Source organism: Sphaerodactylus townsendi, linkage group LG02 (genome assembly GCF_021028975.2).
Source record: "Sphaerodactylus townsendi isolate TG3544 linkage group LG02, MPM_Stown_v2.3, whole genome shotgun sequence".
In the NCBI taxonomy this organism is placed as follows: domain Eukaryota; kingdom Metazoa; phylum Chordata; class Lepidosauria; order Squamata; family Sphaerodactylidae; genus Sphaerodactylus; species Sphaerodactylus townsendi.
Window position 1 is genome coordinate 176044313 of NC_059426.1, and position 25763 is coordinate 176070075.

Here is a 25763-nt window from a genome sequence, read left to right on the forward strand (position 1 = left end):
TAAACTTATGAGTTAAGCATAAGCATTTTATTGTCATTGTGCACGCACAACGAAAATTTACAGCAGCATTCCTCGATGCACACCATTTCAGACTCATACCCCATCCTCACTTTCCCCTTCCTCCACCCATCCCTACACAGCCCCAAACACATCAACACGAAGCCGCGGAGTTTAGCATAGCCACAGCTCTGGAGTAGAAGCTGTCTCTAAGCCTCTTTGTCCTAGTTTTGATAGACCTGTATCGTCTGCCGGATGGTCACAGTTCAAAAAGAGAGTGTGCTGGATGAGACGGGTCTCTCAGTTAAGGGCTAACACCCCCCAGCCTCTACATTCTTAATGGTTTCTTGTATGTTTGAATATTTAATTGTATGTCTAAATTGTATGTTATGAGTAAGAGTTGTATGCTTAGTAATAAGTGTTTGTTACGTGTTAGAATTAGGCATAAGTAAATAGTGGCAGTCCGTTAGGTATAGTGATAAGTGGATGTTTAGAAATCACACTAGCACAATAACGTAGTGTGCACTTTATATTGAGGCTTGTGTATTAGCGGGATATATCTTTGTGTTTTGGAATTTATCCGCTATACACTATTGGATATGAACTGATCTCTGTTACTTGGAGATCAGATGTAATCCCAGGAGAGCTCTGCTACTCCTTGGAGGCTGGAAAACCTACCAGTCCCTTTAACTAATCAAGAGACCCAGGAACTATCAAGAGACCCAGGAACACAATCTCTAGCTCCATCAAGAAACCCAGGAACACAATCTCTAGCTCTGCATATGTGTGCTCAGTGCCGTCAAGTTGCTTCTGAGTTCTGACTTATAATGAATCAAAAAATGTCCTCCAAAACGTCTTCTCTTTAACAGCCTTACTCAGGGTCTTGCAAACTGAGGACTGTGGCTTCCTTCATGGATCAGTCCATCCCATGTTTGGTCTTCCCCTTTTCCTGCCGCCTTCAACTTTTCCTGGCATTATCACCTTTTCCGGTGACTCTTGTCTTCTCAGTCAGGTCATATATGTTGTGGAACGCCATTAACTGCTTGAACAGTGAAACATCCCCAAATTTCAATCCTCTCTCTCTCTCTCTCTCCCTCCCTCCCTCTCCCTCTCTCTCTCTCCCTCCCTCTCTCCCTCTCTCTCTCTCTCCCTCTCCCTCTCTCCCTCCCTCTCTCTCCCTCTCTCTCCCTCCCTCTCTCCCTCTCTCTCTCTCTCCCTCTCTCCCTCTCTCTCCCTCTCTCTCCCCCTCTCTCTCTCTGCAGGCCACCTGCGCCATCTACGAAGTCATATCTGTGCTGCCTACTGGGAAAGTCATCGAAGAGCTGTTTCCGGCATTGTTCTGTGCTCTCCTACAGCAGGTCAGCAAAACGCTGGGTCAGAGGATGCCTTCTTATGAAGGACGCCGGAGGCTGTTCCAGAGAGAGCAGCACTTGAGCGAAGGCAACCCTTGCAGGTAAAACCTGGGGAGAGAAAACGGCCCAGGTGAAAGTGGCAGGGCTCTTTTTGGTCGCTCTTAGATGGATGTCCAAGAGCTGTGAACGCTGGGTTGCCTGGCCTCTGGTTCACAGGGGAGGACTTCTGCTGGCAGCCCTGGTCACCAGTGACCGATCTGGAGGGCTGCTGAGAAGCACGTGGACAAGGATTCTTTTTGCTCAGCAGAAGAAGAAGAGTCTGGCTTTATATCCCCCATTTCTGTCCTGTAAGCAGATTCAAAGGGGTTTACAATATCTTTCCCTTCCCCCCCCCTCCCACAACAAACACCCTGTGAGTGGGTGGGGCTGAGAGCATTCTGGGATAACTGTGACTACCCCAGCTGGCATGTGTTGGAGTGCACAAGCTAATCTGGTTCACCAGATAAGCTTCCACAGCTCAAGTGGCAGAGTGACGAATCAGATCCAGTTCTCCAGATTAGAGTGCACCTCCTCTTAACCACTACGCCATGCTGGCTCTGATAAGGGTAGCTCTAGCGGTCACCAGAAACTCAATGGTAATCATACTATTGTCCAACGTAAGGTGGGCTTACATGCTATGAGTTCCTTGGCCTAGTCACAGTTTTCTCAGAACCGTCTCAGCCCCACCTACCTCACAAGGGTGTGAGGAGAGGAAGGGAAGGAGTTTGAAGGCCACTTTGAGATTCCTTCAAGAGTGAACGGCAGTATAAATCCGAATTCTTATTCTTCTCCCGTTTTATCGCAGACTTTCTGTAGCCAGCCTGAAGACTCTGCTGTCGAAAATGACTTCTGAGCCGTCGCTTGCGGAAACCGGGGGAGTGAATATCTGGGTTTTACTGAGGGATCCCAGCACCCACCATGAGGGGGTTTGTCTGCTGACCAGGTAAGGAATTTGAGAATCAGTTAAACTCTTCCATGGCATTCCCTTCCCACTGCATTCTCGCTTTTGTCAGATATTCTGAAGGGGGAAGGAAGGAGGGAATCCAGCCTGGACCCCATTACCCCATATGTCCCTACCCGGTCTCTGTGTTCAGCAGAGGCCAATCTGCTGGTGGTTCCCGGCCCCTCAATGATGCGTCTGGCCTCCACGTGGGCAAGGACCTTAACGGCCCTGGCCCCGGCCTGGTGGAACACCCTTCCTCCAGCTGTCCGGGCCCTGCGGGATCTCGGTGAGTTCCGCAGGGCCTGTAAGACCGTGCTGTTCCACCGGGCCTTTGGAGTGTCCAGCCGCTGATTGGTGCCCCTCCCTGCTCCCTGTGCTGTTTACATTAGGGTAACCCTCATATTGAGGGGCCCGCTGCTCTCCCTTTTTGGGGAAGGTTTTAAAGGTGGGTTTTTCTGGACGCCTCTTATTTAATTATTTAGTTATTTAGTTATTCGATTGTATTAACCGCTGTTTATATGGAGTTTAAGTGTATTTTAGTGATTATTAACTGGATGGAGCGACGTTAATTGTTTACTGTGTTTTGTATGATTGCTCCTTTACCTGACACTGTATGAATTTCATGTTGTACACCGCCCAGAGCCCTTCGGGGATGGGGCGGTATAGAAACCGAATGAATGAATGAATGAATGAATGAATGAATGAATCCCAGTCTTGTCAAAAGCTAAGCAGAGTCGATACTTGGAAGGGAGACCAATGAAGATTGTCATGATTGCTACGTTTATTTTTAATTTCTCTTTTCTTCCTCTGTATCTTTTCTGTTGGTAAAATTAAAAAAAACATTTAAAAAAAGATTATTTCTGTCTCCACAGTACCAGTAAACAGCTCTGATAGTACTACTTGATTTCCACCCAGGCAGGTGTGACTGTCAAGATCTTCCATTATTGTTTTCTTACCATTGTTCCTTTTCCGTTTCAGTCATTTGGTTCAGAGTGGCCTTCTTGACAAGGAGATCGTTGAACACGTCCTGTTCTGGATGAATTCGGGGTCTGAAAAGCTGCGTCTAACCAGCACTGCCTTTTTTGTAGAGGTAAAAGGCAGAGATGAAGTGAATAGATGTTCTTCTGCGGTTTCTGAAAACAACAGTCTCTGAGGCAGTGTGGGAGCAACTGCATGTGGCACAAACCAGACCACATCCTTGGTTGAGGTTTGTTTTGTTAGGGAAGGGCGAAAACGTACAAAAGAATACTTACAAAAGCAGACTTAGAAAAGCCAGGCCTTTGACTAGCCATCGGACTGTAACCTATGATGCACAATTGCCACGTAAGCATTTTTGCTTCTGAGCTTGCTTTTATTTAAAAACAAGGGTTAAACGGGTCGCCCTGTACTCTAAGTTTGGGGAAACGTTTCCGCTTGGGTAAATACTGGATAGTGCCAAAATTCTACAGCAGACAGAGACAGGCTGTAATAGCTGCCCAAATGTCGTCAGTTGGAAGGATTTTATGAAATAGAAGCAGTTGATTATCTCATGCTATAAAAAGCGTATGAAGTCTACAGTACAGTGAGAAATGTATTGTAGAAGGTTTTCACGGCCAGCATCATTGGGGTGTACCGATATCCAACAAATTTCTAAAGGCTATTCTCTGCATCTGTTTTTGGTCCGGCCTCCAGTCAGGGAGCCAGAACTCTCCCTACAGTTTCTCATCAGGTATAACTCAAAAGAGGGACTAGAAGGCTCAGACTCAGCGCTTCCTGTCACAGGAGCAGCAGTGGCGTAGGAGGTTAAGAGCTCGTGTATCTAATCTGGAGGAACCGGGTTTGATTCCCAGCTCTGCCACCTGAGCTGTGGAGGCTGATCTGGGGAATTCAGATTAGCCTGTGCACTCCCACACACTCCAGCTGGGTGACCTTGGGCTAGTCACAGCTTCTCGGAGCTCTCTCAGCCCCACCCTACCTCACAGGGTGTTTGTTGTGAGGGGGGAAAGGCAAGGAGATTGTAAGCCCCTTTGAGTCTCCTGCAGGAGAGAAAGGAGGGATATAAATCCAAACTCTTCTTCTTCTTCCTGTGTGCCAGTCAAATGCCCAAATTGTGGACTTTTTTGGTATTACTTTGTCTTGTATGATACATGCACAGAATGTACTCACAATGAGCGTTTTGTCTTACTGCAGGCAATCAGGGGATCCCATCTTATCAGGGAAAGAGCAACTGCAGACCATCTTTTCCAACTTAATAGAGAGGGCGGGAGACCAATATCCCAGCATCCGCCAGATGTCCATCAGAGGCCTTGGCAATATTCTCCTTGTAGCTCCCGACAAGGTCAGATCCCGTTGCTTTGTATGATTGCAACCCAAGCATGGGATGAAGGGTGGACTCTGCACAGCACATGTATAACATGTCACAGTCATGATAAAGGAACCTGTTTTTCTTCTTTCTGTTCACATGTGTGCCTTTCACACATTCAGGCAGCAATTGGAGCCCATAGAAACAATCCGGGCTGCTTTTGCACCTTCGCACGGAGACGCTTCTTTTTAAAAAAAATTCTACAACGCACGCGTAGCTGCTCAGGGATAGAGAAACGAACCCCCGCAGCCATGTTGGTTGTCCTACAATCCGACTGGCTGCACCTGCCTAGCTGCACATGTGCAGAACACAAAAGGAAAAGGAAAAGGGACCTCCCCGCAATGACCAGGCCATAATGTACGTGTTGCGGCCACGGGGAGAAAACTTGCTTGGAAGACTTTGTACTCTGTCAGGCATTCAGAGAATCTGCTCACAACGTGCTGAGTGACTGCACAGAATGGTGGGCGGGTGGATTCTCCCTAACAGAGACGACAATCCCGTTTTTCATTCCTTCTGTAATAGCTCAAACTTGCTGGCTCACGAAGCCTCAATTTGCCTCAGGGGCGTGAAGGGAGGGCAAGTCCCTGCTGGAGAGAGCGGGGAGCAAATATGGTTGTTGTTCTTTAATCCTTTATTTGAATAGTTTTGCTTAAGACATTACAAAAGATAAAGAATTGTAGATAACCAACAATTAATGGAATGAATATTATGCAGAAATAAAAAATATACATAAATTTAAAAATATGGTTGTAATGCAGTGCGTTAGCTGTAGACAATAGGTAGTGTATTGTCGAAGGCTTTCACGGCCGGAATCACTTGGGTGCTGTGTGGTTTCCGGGCTGTATGGCCGTGTTCTAGCAGCATTCTCTCCTGACGTTTCGCCTGCATCAGATCCTCAGATCCTCTGAAGATGCCAGCCACAGATGCAGGCAAAACGTCAGGGGAGAATGCTGCTAGAACATGCTTCATGATTGGTGCTCGAGGTAGTAGCTGGAAGTACATGTGTAGCATTCCGTGGACTTTTGGAGTAAGGTGGTGCTTATGTGTTTATCATGTGGTTGTCCAGAAAACAGACCTGTTTACGGACTAGTTCAGGCTGAGGGGGACAATAAGTGATTCTGAGAAAGGCCTCATGTACTGTGGGGAAGTCAGCAAAGTTGCTCTACAGGTCCAACCCACTGTATTCTTACAATGGTCCCACTCAGCTCCTGATATGTCCTCCTTCCAGGTGAAGGGAGAGAAGAAGACCATTATGGAGATCTTCCTGGGTGCTTTGAATGATGCCCAGGTGGTGCGAGAAAGTCTCCAAGTGCTGGCTGTGGTTCTTCCTCACCTGAAGGAGAAGGACATGGGCTCCCTCTTTAAGAACATCACCCTGCAGACTGTAAGCTACTTGGATGATGTAAGTTGATGCGTCCAAGCTGTGCCTCCATATCATACCTCATCTACGATCTCACTGGCTTCCAGGAGAGAATTTTCTGCAGTGTGTCTGTTTTTTCTTCCTTCCTTTATTTATTTTAAATATATTCATGATGTCTTTCCACCCAACTAAGGGTCCATAGGATAGTGAACAATCACAAGAATACTAGAATCGACTTTATATGTGTATGCATGTTTGTATGTATACTATATAACAGTGATGGCGAACCTATGGCACGGGTGCCAGAGGTGGCACTCAGAGCCCTCTCTGTGGGCACGCACAAACAGAGTTCATCATGTGAATTACACACACATCTAAGCTGGCCTGGGCCGCTGGGCTCGATTATTAGCATTAAACCGAAGACCTAGTTTTGGGGAAGCCGTATAAGTAACCCTGTTAAGCACTGTTAAACCCCACTGATTTTCATGCAAAGAACTAAAGCTTTACCTGGGAGTAAGCTCGGTTGCTGGGAATGGGGCTTGCTTCTGAGTAAACCCTCCTAGGGTCGTGACTCACCCGTTGGAAGAGTTGCACGGTTGCTTCAAAGCAAAGCCACCGACTACCACCAAGCTTACTCCCAAGTAACGCATGCCTCGGAGCCAACCGTTTTTTCTATACTAAAACCTCAGTATTCAGGTTAAATTGCCGTGTTGGCACTTGGCGATAAATAAGTGGGTTTTGGGTTGCAGTTTGGGCACTCGGTCTCGAAAAGGTTCGCCATCACTGCTATATAATATGTTGACGAAGCAGAAAAAGTGAGGGCTGCTGGGAAGTGTAGTCCTCGGCCATCCAGGAGGGGCCCAATTCCAGCTTCTCCCTGAAGGGCAAGGACTACCCTTCCAGCAGCCCTTGTACAGGCAGCCGCTGTAGAGACACTGCTGCCTTTGCGCAGGTGCTTTCCAAAGAGGAAGGGGTGATACTATGAAAGCAACAGGCATCCTGCTGGCTTTCCCCACCCTTTGCAAAGTCGGGATCCAGCTTTGCAAACGATCGGGGGGGGGGGTGCCTGTGGAGATGGAGATAACTCTCCCTATCTTCACAGGTACCCTGCTGCCCCCACCCCATTTCAAAACCAGGATCTAGCTTTGTGAACAAGGGTGGGGGTGCCTATGGAGATGGAGTCAACTTTTCCCAAATTCAAAGACACCCTGTTGCCCCCCTCCCCTCTTTGCAAAGCCAGGATTCTGCTTTGCAAACAACAGAAAATGTTGACAGAGAGAAATTTTTCTCTCTTTCTCACCATACTAGAACCTGGGGGCATCCATTGAAAATGCTGGGGGGAAGAATTAGGACTAATAAAAGGAAACACTTGCTTCTTCACTAACGTGTGATTGGTGTTTGGAATATGCTGCCACAGGAGGTGGTGATGGCCACTCACCTGGATAGCTTTCAAAGGGGCTTGGACAGATTTATGGAGGAGAAGTCAATCTATGGCTACCAATCTTGATCCTCCTGATCTCAGATTGCAAATGCCTTAGCAGACCAGGTGCTCGGGAGCAGCAGCAGCAGAAGGCCATTAAGCTTCTACATCCTGCACGTGGAAGCCCTGCAAAGGCACCTGGTGGGCCACTGCAAGTAGCAGAGTGCTGGACTAGATGGACTCTGGTCTGATCCAGCAGGCTCTTTCTTATGTTCTAACAGTTTCTTAGAACCTGTTGTATTTTCGGTGTGGTGTGGTGGTGTGTGTGTGGAGAGGGAGGGAGGGAGGGAGGGAGGGAGGGGGAGAGAGAGAGAGAGAGCATGTTGTAGTGGACTAGAATCTGGGAAATGGGACACTGACCTATTCCAATCAGACCCATGTTGAGCACTTCATCAGCTTAGAAAGGTTCAGAGACCACTAGGAGAATGGGTTGTGCCATGTGAAACTGACCTCTGTGTCTTTGTGCCACTATCCATGTGAGATCTGTGACTTGTGACGGTCGAATTTCATATTCCACGTAAAAGTGGCAGCTATGCAGTGTCACGCTGTGTGTCTAAATGGGGATTACAGGTCTTTATTTAATGCATAGGAGTTGACTGTGCTTCACCAATATTTAAAGAGAAACAAACACTGTGTGTGCTGCCCCGGGCTACAGGATGATGCTGATCTTCGCAGTGCCGCTCTGCGCCTCTTTGGCATCCTGGCTGTGTCGACCAAATCCAGATTCCACGCATTTTTTGCTGAGCAAGTGAGGAAGAACCTGGTACCACTCCTGATTCACCAGCAAGATCCCAGTCCCCAGGCATCAGAGGTATGAAGACCTAGAGGACATGATCCAGCATGATGTAGTGGTTAAGAGCAGGTGGATTCTGATCCGAAGAACCAGATTTGATTCCCCACTCTTCCACATGAGTGGCAGACTCTTATCTGGTGAACTACGTTTGTTTCCACACTCCTACATTCCTGCTGGGTGACCTTGGGCTAGGCACCGTTCTCTCAGAATTCTCTCAGCCCCATCTGCCACACAAGGTGTCTGTTGTGGGGAGAGGAAGGGAAAGGAGCTTGTAAGCCACCTTGAGTCTCCTTGCAGAAGAGAAAGAAGGGGTATAACTCCAAACTCTCCTCCTCTGCATCCTTGAATCCCAAAGGAATGTGCTCGCTCCAGGCTGGTGGACAACCCATAGGCGTGAAGCTGCCTTACGCTGAATTGGGCCCTTGGTGTAAAGTCAGTATTGTCTACTCAGATTGGCAACTGCCTTCAAGAGTGTCACATCAGGGGCATAACGAGGCAAACTGGAACCCTGGGCAAAACCTGATTTCCACATGGGTGGCCACCCCACCACGACCAAATAATATTTTTGCACCAGAACATTGGTGGCTGCAGGGGGGTGCATTTTTAGACATATCAGCACCAGAATTTCAGTGTATCATCAGGGGACTGTCCTTATGCTACCCCCCAAGTTTGGTGAGAGGTTTGGTTCAAGGAGTCCAAAGTTATGGACTCCCAAAGAGGGTGTTCTATCCATCCCCATTGTTTCCAATGGGAGCTAATAGGAGATGGGGGCTACAGTTTTGAGGGTCCATAACTTTGGCCCCCTGAACCAAACTGCACCAAACCTGGGGGGTATCATTAGGGTAGTCTCCTGATGAGGCCCTGAAAGTTTTGAAACTGTGCCTTCAGAAATGTGCCCCCCCCCTCCAGCCTGCAACCCCCATTGACAGCAATACAGAAAACTCAATGCAAAACAAAGATTATTGGGCAAATTTCTGGGATGTTCCTGCAGGGGGTGCATTTTTGGACGTATCAGCACCTGGAAACTGTCCTGATGGCATCCCCCAAGTTTGGTGCAGTTTGGTTCAGGGAGTCCAAAGTTATGGACCCTCAAAAGGGTAGCCCCATCTCCTTAGCAAAGAATGGGGGGCAGCATAAGGACAGTCTCCTGATGATACGCTGAAATTTTGGTGCCGCTAGCCCAGAGGTCTGCAACCTGTGGCTCTCCAGATGTTCATGGACTACAATCCCCATCAGCCCCTGCCACCATAGCCAATTGGCCATGGTGGCAGGGGCTGATGGGAATTGTGGTCCATGAACATCTGGAGAGCCACAGGTTGCAGACCCCTGCGCTAGCCTAAAAAACTGCGCCCCCTGCAGGCCAAAAATGGAAAATTACTAAAAATACCCCAAAACGAACCCTGCATTTTGATGCCCCCCACAAGGTGGTGACCTGGGCAGCTGCCCACCTTGCCCAATGGGCATTAATTAAGGTCTTTCACATCATCTAATATCTGGGTCCTTTTAAACTGGAGATGCCGGGGATTGAACCTGGGCCCTTTGGCATGCCAAGTGGATGCTCAAGCACTATGCCAGGTTCTGCTTCCATCAGCTTGGCAAAAGGGCTGTGGAAGTTCCTGTTGGTTAGGTGGACACCCCTGCCATCTTTAAAGCCCCACGAGAGCCCAACCTAGTAAGGAAGGATGACTGTGGTGGAGCATACCTGCATAGGCTGTGGATCACCTGGTGCCTCACAGTGATGACTGCATGCGCACAGACATCCTGTTTACCAGAGGGAGGGGTGGCCAGCCCCTCCCCAGAGATCACGCTTCCATGCACCATTGTACTCTAGTGCAAATGAGGAATGGCGTCAAAGGTGTGTTGCCAGTTCTGGGTTGGGAGGAAGAAGAAGAGTTTGGATTTATATCCCCCCTTTCTCTCCTGCAGGAGACTCAAAGGGGCTGACAATCTCCTTGCCCTTCCCCCCTCACCACAAATACCCTGCGAGGTAGGTGGGGCTGAGAGAGCTCCGAGAAGCTGTGACTAGCCCAAGGTCACCCAGCTGGGGTGTGTGGGAGTGTACAGGCTCATCTGAATTCCCCAGATAAGCCTCTCCACAGCTCAGGCGGCAGAGCTGGGAATCAAACCCGGTTCCTCCAGATTAGATACACGAGCTCTTAACCTCCTACGCCACTGCTGCTCCAAGAGGAGGAGGAGGAGTAGTTTGGATTTATACCCCATCTTCCTCTCCAGTAAGAGAGGGACTTACAAACTCACTTTCCCTTCCTCTTTCCACAACAGACACCTTGTGAGGCAGGTGGGGCTGAGAGAGCTTGGAGAGAACTGTGACTAGCCCAAGGTCATCCGGAGGCTTCATGTGTAGGAGTGGGAAAACAAATTCAGTTCACCAGATAAGAGTCTGCCACTCATGAGGAGGAATGGAGAATCAAACCTGATCCTCCAGATTAGAACCCACTGCTCATCCACTGGAGGAGTGCAGAATCAAACCCATTCCTCATTCTTAATCACTATGCCACACTGGCAGAACCAGGTTCAAATTTTTGCCCTGTCATGCAAGCTTGCTGGGTGACCTTGGGCCAATCACACACTCTCCTCTTAATCTATCTCACAGGGTTGTTGGGTTAAAATGGAAGAGAGGAGAATCATGCAAACCATACCCATTGGGGGGAAAAAGAGGCATAAATGGAGCAAACAAATAAAATAAAATGTGGCTGGCAGAGGTATTGGATTTCTTCTAGATTTTCAGCCTAGCTCAGTGATGGCGAACCTTTTCGAGACCGAGTGCCCAAATTGAAACCCAAAACCCACTTATTTATCGCCAAGTGCCAACACGGCAGTTTAACCTGGATACTGAGGTTTTAGTTTAGAAAAAATAGTTGGCTCTGAGCCGCACATTACTCGGGAGTAAGCTTGGTGAAGCACACTGTGATGTTTTTATATATGCTGTTTTTATATTGTACACCGGCCTTAGCCGGTGGGGCGGTATATTAAATCCAATTAATGATGATGATGATGATGATGATGATGATGATGATGATGATGATGATGATGATGATGATGATGATGATGATGATGATGATACCATCTGCCTGTGACAAAGAACTGGTGGAATCACAAACCTGAAAAGGTCACTGAAAATGAACACGTAAAACTACTCTGGGACTTCCGAATTCAGACTGACAAAGTTTTGGAACACAATACTCCTGACCTCACGATTGTGGAAAAAAAGAAAGTGTGGATAGTTGATGTTGCAATTCCTGGTGACAGCAGAATTGATGAGAAGCTTAACTGGAAAAAACTTACACGATCACCGAGGGATTTTAAGGATTAGAACTACAAAGACTCTGGCACAAACCAGTAAAGGTGGTCCCAGTGGTGATCGGCACGCTGGGTGCAGTGCCTAAAGATCTTGAACGGCACTTAAAAACAATTGGCGCTGACAAAATCACCATATGTCAGCTGCAAAAGGCCACCCTACTCGGCTCTGCACGCATTATTCATCGATACATCACACAGTCCTAGATGCTTGGGAAGTGTCTGACGTGTGATGTAATACAAAATTGCTGTGTATAACTGTTTTGTATCAAAATAACAACAACAACAACAACAACAACAACAACAACAACAATAACAACAACAACAACAACAACAACAATAATAATAATAATAATAATAATAATAATAATAATAATAATAATAATAATAATAATAATAAATCGTGCAACGCTTCGAATGGGTGAATCACAACCCTAGGAGGGTTTACTCAGAAGCAAGCCCCATTGCCAGCAACTGAGCTTACTCCCAGGTAAAGGATCGTGCCTAGGCCAGTCTAGACGTGTGTGTGTGTGTTGGTGGGTGGGTGATTTTCCGCCCCCCTCACATGACAAACTCTGCACGTGTGCCCACAGAGAGGGCTCTGAGTGCCACCTCTGGCACCCGTGCCATAGGTTCGCCACCACTGGCCTAGCTTTTCTCTGACTCTGGGAGAGAGATGTGGAGTTTCCCACCTCCCGCTGGAAATCTCTTGATAGTGCGTGTGTATTCTGTTGGCACAAGTATTTTGTTGCACTGCTTGTCGTTCATGGCTCTGGAGGAGCCTCTCTGAATTTCTGGGGCTCTTTTTGTTTTGCAGGCCTGCAAAGATGCTTTCATGCAGTCAGTCTCATTTTTACCCAAGAGGAAACTGAAAGCTTGCCTGGAAGAACTTCGCCCTGCCAGCCCCCGGACCCTCCCCTATCTGCATGTGTACGTCTGCAGGCAGCTGGTAAGAAAAGAAGAGAAAGGCCCCTTCCGCACATGCAGGATAATGCACTTTCAATCCACTTTCAGCGCACTTTGCAGCTGGATTTTACTGTGCGGAATAGCAAAATCCACTTGCAAACAATTGGGAATGTGGATAATCCACATAGTACACTCCCACACCCGCCAGCTGGGTGACCTTGGGCTAGTCACAGCTTCTCGGAGCTCTCTCAGCCCCACCCACCTCACAGGGTGTTTGTTGTGAGGGGGGAAGGGCAAGGAGATTGTCAGCCCCTTTGGGGCGCCTGCAGGAGAGAAAGGGGGGATATAAATCCAAACTCTTCTTCTACTCTTCTTCATAATTCTGTATGTGCAGAAGGGGCCAAAAAGAAACAGAGAAATTTGGGGGACGGAGGACTTTGGCTGATCCACATATGCTCTGTGGGCAGAATCAGGACCCTCCAATTTGGGAAATTGGGGGGGGATTTGTGGACGGAGTATGAAGGAAGTACAGGTCTTCCGCAGGGTGTAATACCAAAGATGCCACCCTACGAAATGCAGCTGTGTGAGTCCTCACAGGGACTCCTTGGACGGAACATATCCAACCAGTGCTCTGCCATCTGCATTGGTTCCAAGGGGACTACTGGGTCACGTTCAAGATATTGGTACTAATCTTCAGTGTCCTAAAAGGACTGGGACCCTCATGCCTGCAAGGCCGCCTCTCCCTTTGCATTCCCCCAAAGAGCCCTGCGCTCAGCAAATAACAACTTACTGGTGGTGCATGGCCCCCCAAATTGTCCGACTGTCAAGGGCAGGGCCTTCTCGGTCCTGGCCCCATCCTGTTGGAATGCTGTACAGAGTGAGAGCAAAGTCCTGCAAGATTTGTTCTAATTTCGCAGGGCCTGTATGCCACAGCTGTTCCGCCAAGACAGCAAGGGTTTCCATCTCTTTTCCCTTCTCCCTTCCCTTCCTTTTTCCATCCCTGGCACGATTGAATAGGATATCAGTGTGAGAGGTGGCATTATGTGCATGTTTAAAGAAATATAAAGGAGAGCAACATTGGTTGTAAAACGAGGCAGCTTCATCTACTTGCGATCTGGGTTTAAGTCAGCCACGCCTTTTGGTTTTAGGGTAAGGTGACCAGACGGTCACCTTTGTGAACCGGGACAGGCGGGTAGGCGACCGCGCGCGCAGCCGCAGGAGCGCACTGCCTTCTGGGCGGGAAACAGCAGCGCCCCAGAAGGCCGTGCTCCTGAGGCCGCGTGCACGGGAGGCTGCCGCACCGCCTTGCACCCCAAAAGGCAGTGCGGTAGCCTCCCAAAAATCGGGACAATTGAAATAACCCGTGGGACGCGGGACAAATTGCTTGAAGGCGGGACTGTCCCGCCAAAAGCGGGACGTCTGGTCAGCTTATTTTAGGGGTGAGGCTGTGGCTCAGTGGCAGAGTCTGCGCTTGGCATGCAGACGGTCCCTGGTTCAATTCCCAACATCTGCAGTTAAAGAATCGGGCAGTAGGTGATGTAACAGACCTCTACCTGAGACCCTGGAGAGTCTCCTTTTGTGTCCATCTTTGACCTGATTCAAGGCTATTTCATTTGTGGCTCCCACTAGGTCAAAACTAACCCAGAGGTGAAGGGGGAGCTCTTGCAAAAGACAACGGCGTATTTCCAAAGCATCTGGGAAGAGACCCGGACGGCAGCTCTGGACTTGTCAGGTGGGGGGCCAAGCAGGTAGAATTCTCTTGACATGTGCAGCAGAGTGCAGCAAACCTCTTGGGATTCAAGAGGTTTGGTGTAGGGTGGGATGAAGAGCAATTATAGACATTGGAGAGGATAATTTTTGGAGGTGGGCGCAGAAGGAGCATTGGCCCCATCATGCAGGCATTGGGCTTTTTCGCACACACGTTTTGTTCTTGAATTAAGGCAATCCACATCAACATTCTGACCTTTTTGTTGCTGTTTCATCGCTCGAGATCATTCACACATCACCAGGTTGTTTTGGATGTTCTTGTTGCTTCAGAAACCCCTTGGTTTTGCATTGCCCTGGAATGCAGTACAAACGAGAGTTCCGATTGGCTGTTGTGCCATCCAAGGGCGTGTTCCGTGTGATGCTTGGCTCCCGTCATCACAAGCTAACGAGTCAGGGTGATTTCACTATCTCAGTGTACCACTACGTTGAGAACTCGCTATCTTGAGATATCGGGGCGGCGTTGGAAACAATGCACTGCATGAGCGACCGTGAGGAGGCGCGGGAGGAGAGTGAGACGGAAACAAAACAGTGAAATGTGCGCGTGCAACTGGCAAGCTCTACCGCATCCTGATCAGTTGGAGGAAATCGCATCACACAGTGGGCGTGATCCCTCGCAGTCGCTTGTTCCAGTTGCGTTTTGCACCTAGGCACCAGATTGTGGGGGGAATCCGTTTTATCCAAAAAAGTTGCACAATTATCGAGCGACAGGAAAAATGTGAGACATTTCATTGCTGAAATGAGCGACAGATTAGGAGTCGGGCCACATTACGGCTCAAGTGTGTGCGAAAAAAAGGCAGAAACCGTGACGACCTCATATATTAAATCAAGAACAAACCGTGTGTGCGAAAAAGCCCATTGTTAGGGCCGCGGAACCTCACTTTGCTGTGGGTTTTCCCTGATGTGTCCCGTATCAGCTGTGTTATTATTTTGATAGATCTAAGGGGTTTTTTTAAGTTTTTAGAATCTCTCCTGCTTATGACAGCCAGCATGGTACAGCGGTTGAGAGCAGGTGCACTCTAATCTAGGGAATCGGGTTTGATTCCCCAATCTGCCACTTGAGCTGTGGAGGCTTATCTGGTGAACCAGATTCGCTTGTGCACTCCAACACATGCCAGCTGGGTGACCTTGGGCTAGTCACAGGTCTTCAAAACTCTCTCAGCCCCACACACCTCACAGAGTGTTTGTTGTGAGGGAGGGAGGGAAAGGAGTTTGTAAGCCCCTTTAAGCCTCCTTACAGAAGAGAAATGGGGGATATAAATCCAAACTCTTCTTCTTCGACTCAGCTAGCCACCTGGGAGGAGGCAGTCTGGGGTTTTCTTTTTCCCAGGAACAAATCAATTCCCCATCAACCTGACTTTCTTTTCACAATTTTGCTTTTTTTTGCCAGGGGTTGTTCTGGAGAGCATGGAGATCCCAGACCTCGACGAGACGTTTCGACAGCAGCTGCTGGGCTGTAGGTAATCAACAAGGCACTTTGATGCACTCACTGATAAGAACCTGTCCTCTTAAGACAAAGACTGGAAAATTAAGACTTAAGACTGGAACATTTTGCTCTTATTTCTTCTCCCTCTTTGTGGTCTAAATACAACAGTGGCTTGGAAAAGAGTCACACGTTTGTGTCTTGTTGACATTGTCCCGCCGGAGGTTTAAAGTAATTTTTGCTTCAGTCTAAACCTCCTGTGATGGAGAGATCTCAGCAGATTTATTGCCCCCAAATATTTGGATGAAATGGCTCATTGCTGCCCCCAAGTGTGAGGCGCAGGGCGACTCAGTGGGTTGTAGATGTAGGGAGGCCAGACTTCAGGTGGGATCTGGGGATCACCTAGAATTACAGCAGATCTCCAGACCATGGAGATCTATTCTGGAGAAAATGGATGCTTTGGAGGGTGGGGTCTGTGGCCTTGTACCACCACTACCACCTGCCCTCCCCAGGCTCCATTCCCAAATCTCCAGGAGTTCCCCAACCTGGATCTGGCAACCTTTCCCTCACCGACTCCCTTGCTAGTGGCCGCGGGGGGCGGGGGGGAGAGGAATCTGGCACCCCCATCATCAGAAAACTTTTGAAAAAGAATTGTGGTGTACAGTTCCTTTGAAAGAGATTCTCGAGGGCACGCTTACTGTTTAACTATTCCCATTTGAAGGAAAGCTGGGGATTTAGAGAGCCTGATGCATAGACTGTTGCAGTGAGTTACCAATATCCAATGGTCTGATCCAGTAGACTCTTCTTATATTCTTTTGAAGGCCTTGGCATCCGTGCCCTTTTGTTAGTCCTCCAGAGGAACTGGTTGGCCACTGTGTGAGGCAGGATGCTGAACTAGATGGACCACTGGTCTGATCCAGTAGACTCTTCTTATAATCTTATGAAGACCTCCGCTTCCATGCCAGAGGAACTGGTTGGCCACTGTGTGAGGCAGGATGCTGAACTAGATGAACCACTGGTCTGATCCAGTAGACTCTTCTTATATTCTTTTGAAGGCCTTGGCATCCATGCCCTTTTGTTAGTCCTCCAGAGGAACTGGTTGGCCACTGTGTGAGGCAGGATGCTGGACTAGATGGACCACTGGTCTGATCCAGTAGACTCTTCTTATATTCTTTTGAAGGCCTTGGCATCCATGCCCTTTTGTTAGTCCTCCAGAGGAACTGGTTGGCCACTGTGTGAGGCAGGATGCTGGACTAGATGGACCACTGGTCTGATCCAGTAGTCTCTTCTTATATTCTTTTGAAGGCCTTGGCATCCATCCCCTTTTGTTAGTCCTCCAGAGGAACTGGTTGGCCACTGTGTGAGGCAGGATGCTGAACTAGATGGACCACTGGTCTGATCCAGTAGACTCTTCTTATAATCTTATGAAGACCTCCGCCTCCATGCCAGAGGAACTGGTTGGCCACTGTGTGAGGCAGGATGCTGAACTAGATGGACCACTGGTCTGATCCAGTAGACTCTTCTTATAATCTTATGAAGACCTCCGCCTCTATGCCAGAGGAACTGGTTGGCCACCGTGTGAGGCAGGATGCTGGACTAGATGGACCACTGGTGTGATCCAGTAGACTCTTCTTATATTCTTATGAAGGCCATGGCCTCTATGCCCTGTTGTTTGCCCTCCGGAGAAACTGTTTGGGCATTGTGTGAGGCAGGATGCTGGACCACTAGTCTGGTCCAGCAGGGCTCTTTGGATGTCCTTAAAGTTTCTGGGCACACAAACATGTTTTCTTCTGCAAACTGCCTGATCCTCAATCGGTTCCATTTGCCCATTTCTGGCCAGCTTGATGTTGGGGACCATCTGTTGTAGTTTATAGAAGTATCCTCCCTCTGCCGTTTCAGCTCTCAAAGTGCTTCAGGAGGACCCAAGCCCAGGAGTTCAACAGGCAGCAGCGGACATGACCACCTACATCAGAAAGAAGTGGGGAGAGGAAGAATCTCATGAAACAGAAGCACCACAAGAATTTGTCCCAGCCTGCAAACCTCAACCTGGGAAGACCACAGGCGCTACGCCAGCCCACCAAGGCATGTGTGAATTACTTTTCCCTGTACTGTTATAAGATGAACAATTGCACATAAGTTTGAATGCAGCAGTATTCCTAGAGTGGCTATCATAATTCCACTGGAGCTGCAAACTTTTCTTATCCCTCCTGTGAGGTAGGGCGACCAACCTCCTGGCAGGGTCCAGAGATCTCTCAGAGCCCTTTCCGCATGGGTCAATTAAACTGGGAAAACCTGGCGGGGGGACTTTGCACGAACCCCTATCCTAATGCTGATCTGCTCCACATTTCCTTCCCTCTCCAACTCGGGTTATTTCAAGAATCACGATTTTTGGGATTCTTGTGTTTTAAAGTGCCTTGCAGCCATGGCCGAGCAAACTGTCACGGCTGTGAGGCACGTTATGTGGCTGCACAATCTCCCGGTGGGTAAGTCCAGTAGATCAAGACTTTGTAATTCACTTTCTCCAGCCAAGTTGGCAAGCAGCAAACTTTCTCCCATCAAGCTGGGAAGTGTCAAGTACAATGTCTGCGGTAAACACATGTTTTCGATGCTCTTCATCAGTCATGCTTCAGTGTATAGGGGGTCTGATGTACACAGTGTACAATCTTTATATATAAATGCGAAATACCACTGACTCACTGACTGACTCATCAACAGAACTCAAAAACCACCGAAGCCACACACATGACATTTGGCACACCTGTTCCTTACGTACTCCAGGTGCTCACTAAGAAAGGATTTCCCAAAATATTCACTTCCAATCGATTTATTACCTATTTACTGTTTTCACTGCTCATCTCTGGCCATCTGCACGAATATTCTAAGGGCAAACCAACCACTCAGTCCACAGACACGCTGCACAAACATTCTAAGGGTGACAGTTAAACACCACCAGCTTCATGTCCTTCACCATGGTGCGCCAACTGCACTTTACCACTGCCCTCCACAACGCATGCGAACCTATCACTTCTGCTGAAACCGCTATAGGGAGAAGAGGAATTAAACGCAGAAAGCGCTTTATATACTGCATTAGGAAAAGACAACTACAGGAAGCTGCTGCAAAATATGCAAAAACAAACCCATCAGCCAACAGACAGGCTGTGAGGAAATATGCTGCACGTCACCCCAAAGTTCACAAACAGGCTGCAAAGAAGTATGCTGAATGTCACCCCCACATTAACAGACAGGCTGTGAAAAAGTACTCCTCCACCCACCCTCACGTTAACAACACCGCTACAGCCAAACACTATCAAAATAGATTACAAACCACACTATCACCTTGGACTACTAAACAGTTGTCGGGTTTTGCATGCTTTACAAACTGCATTAGGAAAAGACAACTACAGGAACCTGCTGCAAAATATGCAAAAACAAACCCATCAGTCTACAGACAGGCTGTGAGGAAATATGCTGCATGTCACCCCAGAGTTCACAAACAGGCTGCAAAGAAGTATGCTGAATGTCACCCCGACATTAACAGACAGGCTGTGAAAAAGTACTCCTCCACCCACCCTCACGTTAACAACACCGCTACAGCCAAACACTATCAAAATAGATTACAAACCACACTATCTCCTTGAACTACTAAACATTTGTCGGGTTCTGCATAAGGACATCAGATTGCTTACTGTGGAGACAAGTTTATTGCTCTCGGCCTCTGATCACCCTATGCTTGGTGTCATGCTCTGAAGTGGCGGGATGAGTCCCCAGGAATGTGCTGCAGTGGTGGTACAGTCCAGCTCCCTGCCCTTCAACCCTACCCTGAACCTCTTCACAGCCTTCTCACTCATCAGCATCCAATGGCAGAACACTTCCTTTCTGCATCCCGAAAATACAACGGCTGCTTCCACATGATGTCTTTTGGAGCCCACCAGGTGAAAGAGAGCAATAACACATTGCATTAGAAAAAGACAACTACAGGAAGCTGCTGCAGAATATGTGAAAACAAACCCATCAGTCCACAGACAGGCTGTGAGGAAATATGCCTTCGGGGAGGGCGGTATATAAAATTAATTAATTAATTAATTAATTAATTAATTAATTAATAAAGTTCACAAACAGGCTGTAAAGAAGTATGCTGAATGTCACCCCGAAATTCATAGAGAGGCTGTGATGAAGTATGCGTAGCGAAGCACGGGTATCCTGCTAGTGAAATATATAGAGTAAAATCAAATAAATAAATAAAAAGTTATTCAAAAATACTCTTAACTGTACATAATATATAACTTAACCTTGCTCATAAACTTGGTAATAATAAATGCAATGAATATACACTAGCATATAAATAGATAAATAGATATGTCATACCAAAATAACATATTAAAATCTCTATTTTATAAAAACTACATTCGTAAGAATTAACTTTCAGATCCTCTTCCCTAACATAGACTTTAAACTCAGTGGCTGCAAATGCCCTTGTGCTTGGGAGTTCATATAGAGAATAATGCTAATTAGTAACAGCTGAGCAGAAGATTTTTTTAAAAGTAACTGCATCGTTGCTCTTTAAATCAGTATATTTCCCATTATATTTTTACAGGAATCATGAAAACAATGTGATGTTGCAGAAAGCATGTCAAATCAAGTTCAGAGTTAAGTCCCCACAGTGAGGGAAAGTTCCTCAATCTACCAATCTACTTTGCCTCCTCTTGCAGTAAAAGCTTTTTTAACCTCAGCTGTGGTGTGTGGTTTATGCTGATATTTAAATAAAACACAATACTTGAAATTTCTGTCTGAAAAGGGTGTTGAAAGCATTGTATCTTGGGCGAGGGCTAGTGACCAGGAGATGGCGATAAAGCACTTTTCTAAGGATAGAACAAGGTCAACGTTTGGATGTTGGCTTTCAAAATGGGGAGGGGGCATAGCCATGCCAATTAACATTTGCACTATTTTGTCACTCTAAATCAGCGATGGCGAACCTTTTCGAGACCGAGTGCCCAAATTGCAACCCAAAACCCACTTATTTATCGCAAAGTGCCAACATGGTAATTTAACCTGAATACTGAGGTTTTTGTTTAGGAAAAAAGGTTGGCTCTGAGGCGTGCGTTACTCAGGAGTAAGCTTGGTGGTTTAACAGCGCTTAACAGGGTTACCTATACTGCTTCCCCAAAACTAGGTCTTAGGTTTAATGCTAATAATTGAGCCCAGCAGCCCAGGCCAGCCTAGATGTGGGGGGGGGGGGAGGAACTCTGCGAGTGCCCACAGAGAGGGCTCTGAGTGCCACCTCTGGCACCCATGCCATAGGTTCGCCATCACTGCTCTAAATAATGCCGTGCCAATCATGAATGGTTTCAGCAGTGACTATGGCCCCTTCCGCACATGCAGAATAATGCACTTTCAATCCACTTTCAGGACACTTATTCAGTCTTATTCCTTGCTGAAGATCATTTAAAGCAGTGGTTCCAACCTTTTCTCACTCATGTACCCCTTGGCAACATATTTCCCTAAAATTGTACTCCCATATTAGCAAACACATTAGGTAACATTTTTGCATGCCCCCAAATTCTACGGTGTGTACCCTTGGGGGTGCATGTACCTCCGGGTTGGGAACTTCCGATATAAAGCACCAATGTTACTAATTAACTTCCAAACATCAAAATGTCCTCCTATTGGCTGAGGTACTGGGTATCATAGTTTCTTCTGGAATATAAGGTGTCAGAGATCTATATTCCTGTTCGTATCTGATGAAGGAAGCTCTGATTCTCAAAAGCTCGTGCCCAAGAAAATCTTGTGAGTTTCTAAGGTGCTTCTGGATTTGAGGTTGGCTGTTCTACTGCAGACCAACATGGTTGAAACTGTATTTTCTTCTGTCCAGGATACACTTGGATCAGGAACTTTCTGCACTAAATTGCAGACAGTTTTAAAAAATGTTCACCCTGGCCCATACTGGGAGAATGACATAGTACAGTGATGGCGAACCTATGGCATGCGTGCCAGAGGTGGCACTTGGAGCACTCTCTGTGGGCATGCGCACACAGAGTTCGTCATGCAGGGGTGCAAAATCACCCCCCCACACACACACACACGCACACACATCTAAGCTGGCCTGGGCCACTGAGCATGATGTGCGCACACCACAGTGAGCAGGGAGGACTTGGCTGGCAGGCCTGGGGCCTGTGCTGCTGCCTGAGGGCGGGGGAGGGGGGTGGCTGCTGCCTGAGGGCGGGAGGGGGGGTGCGCAGAGCACTTGTATACATAAAATACATATGAAGTGCTTTCAGTATTCAAAAATGTACATCCAGTGTGTAATAGTAATCATTGTAGTTGTAATAGCAGCAGCAACAGCCACTACTACAACTAGGTAATATATGCATAAAGTATACCGTATATGAAGATGTATTGTTGAAGGCTTTCACGGCTGGATTCAACTGGTTGTGGTGTGTTTTCCGGGCTGCGTGGCCATGGTCTAGTAGATCTTGTTCCTAACATTTCGCCTGCATCTGTGGCTGGCATCTGCAGAGGTGTATCACAGAGAAAAGTCTGTTTCACGCTGTGTCTAGTGAGAAGGGAAAGTTTAGTGGGGTATATTGTCCATGTCCCAGGGTGGGGAACTAATCAGTAAGTGTTTGGGTGGAATTTGCTGTGCAAAGGTGTGGCTGAGTGCATTGTATTGTGGGTGGGGTTATCAGTCCATTTTTTAAGTACTGGGAGCCAAGCTTTGTTAATTTTCAGAGTCTCTTCTTTCTTGTTGAAGTTGTCTTGGTGTTGGTGAATTTCAATGGCCTCCCTGTGCAGTCTGACAAAGTAACCTTCTGAATTGTCCAGAATTTCAGTGTTCTCAAATAAAACGTTATGTCTAGTTTTGTTTAACGCATGTTCTGCAACTGCAGATTTTTCAGGATGGTTAAGCCAACAGTGTCTTTCGTGCTCCTTAATACGAGTCTGAATGCTGCATTTTGTGGTTCCTAGGTAGACCTTTCCACAGCTGCAGGGTATGCGATAGACTCCTGCAGAAGTGAGGGGGTCTCTCTTGTCCTTTGCTGAGCGTAGCATCTGCTGTATTTTTCTGGTGGGTTTGAAGATGGCTTGTCAAAGTCCTACATCCAACTAAGGAAGAAGATGGTTTGTAGGTTATGCATTTTCATCAGTTTCCCTATTTGAACTGTGATTCCCTTGTTGTATAGTAGAAATATTTTTCCTGTGGTGGGCTGTTTCTCCTCAGTCCTCTGGGTTTCTCTTGGTCTTAAATTTCTGATTTCTATTGTAGAGTAGCCATTAGCCTGCAGAGCCCAGATTAGATGATTGATTTCGTCAGGGAGGAGGTGAGGTTCACAAATTCGTTTTGCACAACCTGTCAGAGTTTTGATTATGCATCTTTTCTGTTGTGGATGGTGGTTGGAGTTTTTATGTAGATACCAATCAATATCAATATCAATATTTTATTTCGGTCAAAGACCAGAAAATATCAGATATAAAACATAAAATCCAGATAATACATTTCCAGACCAGATACAAAATAAAATTGAGGTAACCAGTTTCCAAAGACTGTTTGTCCAAACCATAATGTAAGTTCAAGTTAAAAAACTGGAATAAAATTTGAATAAAAGATAAAATCATTGATCCAAAGTTCCTATTTTTATTGCCCTACTTGTCCATGCCTTTTAACCACATAAGCACTGAATTTTGCCACCTCTCTGGTTATATTCGGATTGGCATCTTCTAATAGTCTTTCCATGGCACAATCCTCAGGGCCAAGAAAAATGGATGTTGGAAGAGAGTCAAACAGTTTTGCCCTCATTTCTTTGTGAGTGGGGCATCGTAAGAAAATATGTGTCAGGGTCTCTATTTCCCTCATATCACATGGACAAAGCCTGTCGATATATGGAATTTTTTTATATCTGCCCTCAAGCATTGCTGAGGGAAGAGCATCACATCTGGTGAGTGTGAAAGCCCTCCTAAGTGACTGGCTGTCCAAGTTATATAGATAGGGGGAAAAATAGATACCAATCTGTGTGTGTCGGTTTTCTGTATACTGTATATGGAGAGGAGCTGGAGCTTCTTACACCCCAAAGCAAGCCTCCCCTGGAAGGTTCTGCAAGCATCAGGGAGCGCTGTGGGGCCCAATCTGACCCACTTCCTCGCTCGTCTCTCTGGTTTCCCTCAAGCCTCACCCTGTTACAGAATCCTCGTCTCTCTCCCTGCTGCGGGTCAGCCCCTGACTGGTGCACGGTAGACTCAGGGCACCAATGACAGCCATGCTTGGCACACGGTGGCCTCATGAGCTTGTGGCTGACACGAGACTCGAACCGGGAGCTTCCTGTCTCCTGGGCTCACTCTGCCCAGCATTGGGCCAAGTTGTGTCGTTTTGCACCTGATCTACAATGAGAGGCAGATTGGGCAACTGAGTCAAGTGACGCTCGAGGGGGGGGGTCACAGCTCACTGTGAGAGCATCTGCTGGGCATCTGGAAAGTCCCAAGTTCAGCCCCCATCATCTCTAGTTAAAGAGGACACGGCAGGAGGTCATATGGAAGACCCTTGCCCGAGTCCTTGGAGTGCGGCTGCCGGTCTGAGTAGACAATGCTGTCCTTGATGGAAGTAGAAGGCAGTTTTGTGAGTCTGTGTCACCCTGAGGTGCTGGCAAGGATGTAGGAGCCAATTGCCTTGCAATCAACTTGTTCCGGTGGGGCAAGACGCTCTGTAAGCAGCGGAGTGTCGGAGTTTGCGGTTTCTCAATTTCCTTATTGGGGTTCGAAACTGGAGGGCTTCTGAGCTCAAGTATAAGAGCTTAGTCAAGGTTCATCTGTGGGTCGGGTTGTGGCGGGACGGTGCAAGAGCGGCAAGCGAGTCTCGGTTTCATCGGAGGTTCCCGCAAAGCCTCGGTAACGTCTCCCCCCCCCCCACTGTAAACTGTAAACTACGGTCCTTACCAATGCCTAGTGTCAACTCAAGCCATTAGGCTTTAGCTTCCCGGTTCCCAGGCAAGGATGGCTGCGCAAGAATCTGCTGCGGCTGGTTGCTTTCCCTCGATGTAGTCCGTCTCATCCAGCACACTCTCTTTTTGAACTGTCACCATCTGGCAGACGATACAGGTCTATCAAAACTAGGACAAAGAGGCTTTAGAGACAGCTTCTACTCTAGAGCTGTGGCTATGCTGAACTCCGCGGCTTCGTGTTGATGTGTTTGGGACTGTGTAGGGATGGGTGGAGGAAGGGGAAAGTGAGGATGGGGTATGAGTCTGGAATTGTGTGCATCGAGGAATGCTGCTGTAAATTTCGTTGTGCGTGCACAATGACAACAAAATGCTTATGCTTATGCTTGAGCAGGAAGAAGTGTGGAAGGAGCCAAAACCTGATGTTTTTGCCACTACAAGCTGAGCGGCCCCTGCGGGACTACCAGTGCCCCAGAGGATCCACATGGTTTGCTCCTGGGGGGCAGAAGCGCTGCACTAACCAAATGAACTTCAACAGAGATAAGTGTAAGCAAAAAAAATGAAATGCCAGATCTAAGATGGGTGACACTATGGCTTGACAACAGGTACATGTGAAAGGGATCTGGGAGTGCTAGTAGACCACAAACTGAACATGAGTCAGCAGTGTGATATGACAGCCAAGAAAGCCAACACAATTCTGGGATGCATCAATAAGAGTATAGTGTTTAGATCGAGGGAAGTAATTGTACCACTCTACTCTGCACTGGTCAGACTTCACCTGGAATACTGTGTCCAGTTCTGGGCACTGCAATTCAAGAAGATATCAACAAGCTGGAACTGGTCTAGAAGAGGGCGACCAAAATGGTGAAAGGCCTGGAATCCATGCCCTACTAGGAGAGACTTAGGGAGCTGGGGATGCTTAGTCTGGAGGTTAAGGGGTGACATGATGGTCGTGTTTAAGTATTTGAAGGCATGTCAAGTTGAAGAGGGAGGGATCTTGTTTTCTTCTACTCTAGAGACTAGGACTAATGAATTCAAGGTGCAGGAAAAGAGGTTCCACCGAAATCTCTTTTGATGCAGTTAATGCATCAATAACTGCATTAGGAATCTAATCTCTCTTGATGCT

At 47.4% G+C, this 25763-nt stretch overlaps 1 protein-coding gene across 1 annotated transcript in view; it reads left to right on the forward strand.

The window, feature by feature from the left end:
• LOC125426418 (maestro heat-like repeat-containing protein family member 2B) overlaps positions 1-17830 on the forward strand; it is a 75862-nt gene extending 58032 nt beyond the window's left edge. Inside the window, exons 31-40 of the mRNA XM_048484676.1 lie at positions 1260-1450; positions 2194-2331; positions 3310-3428; positions 4509-4658; positions 5911-6074; positions 8168-8323; positions 12438-12569; positions 14156-14258; positions 15681-15746; positions 17613-17830. Of these exons, the coding sequence (XP_048340633.1) occupies positions 1260-1450; positions 2194-2331; positions 3310-3428; positions 4509-4658; positions 5911-6074; positions 8168-8323; positions 12438-12569; positions 14156-14258; positions 15681-15746; positions 17613-17830 (1437 nt within the window). The remainder of the gene's footprint in view (positions 1-1259; positions 1451-2193; positions 2332-3309; positions 3429-4508; positions 4659-5910; positions 6075-8167; positions 8324-12437; positions 12570-14155; positions 14259-15680; positions 15747-17612) is intronic.
• Positions 17831-25763: the final 7933 nt, after the last annotated feature.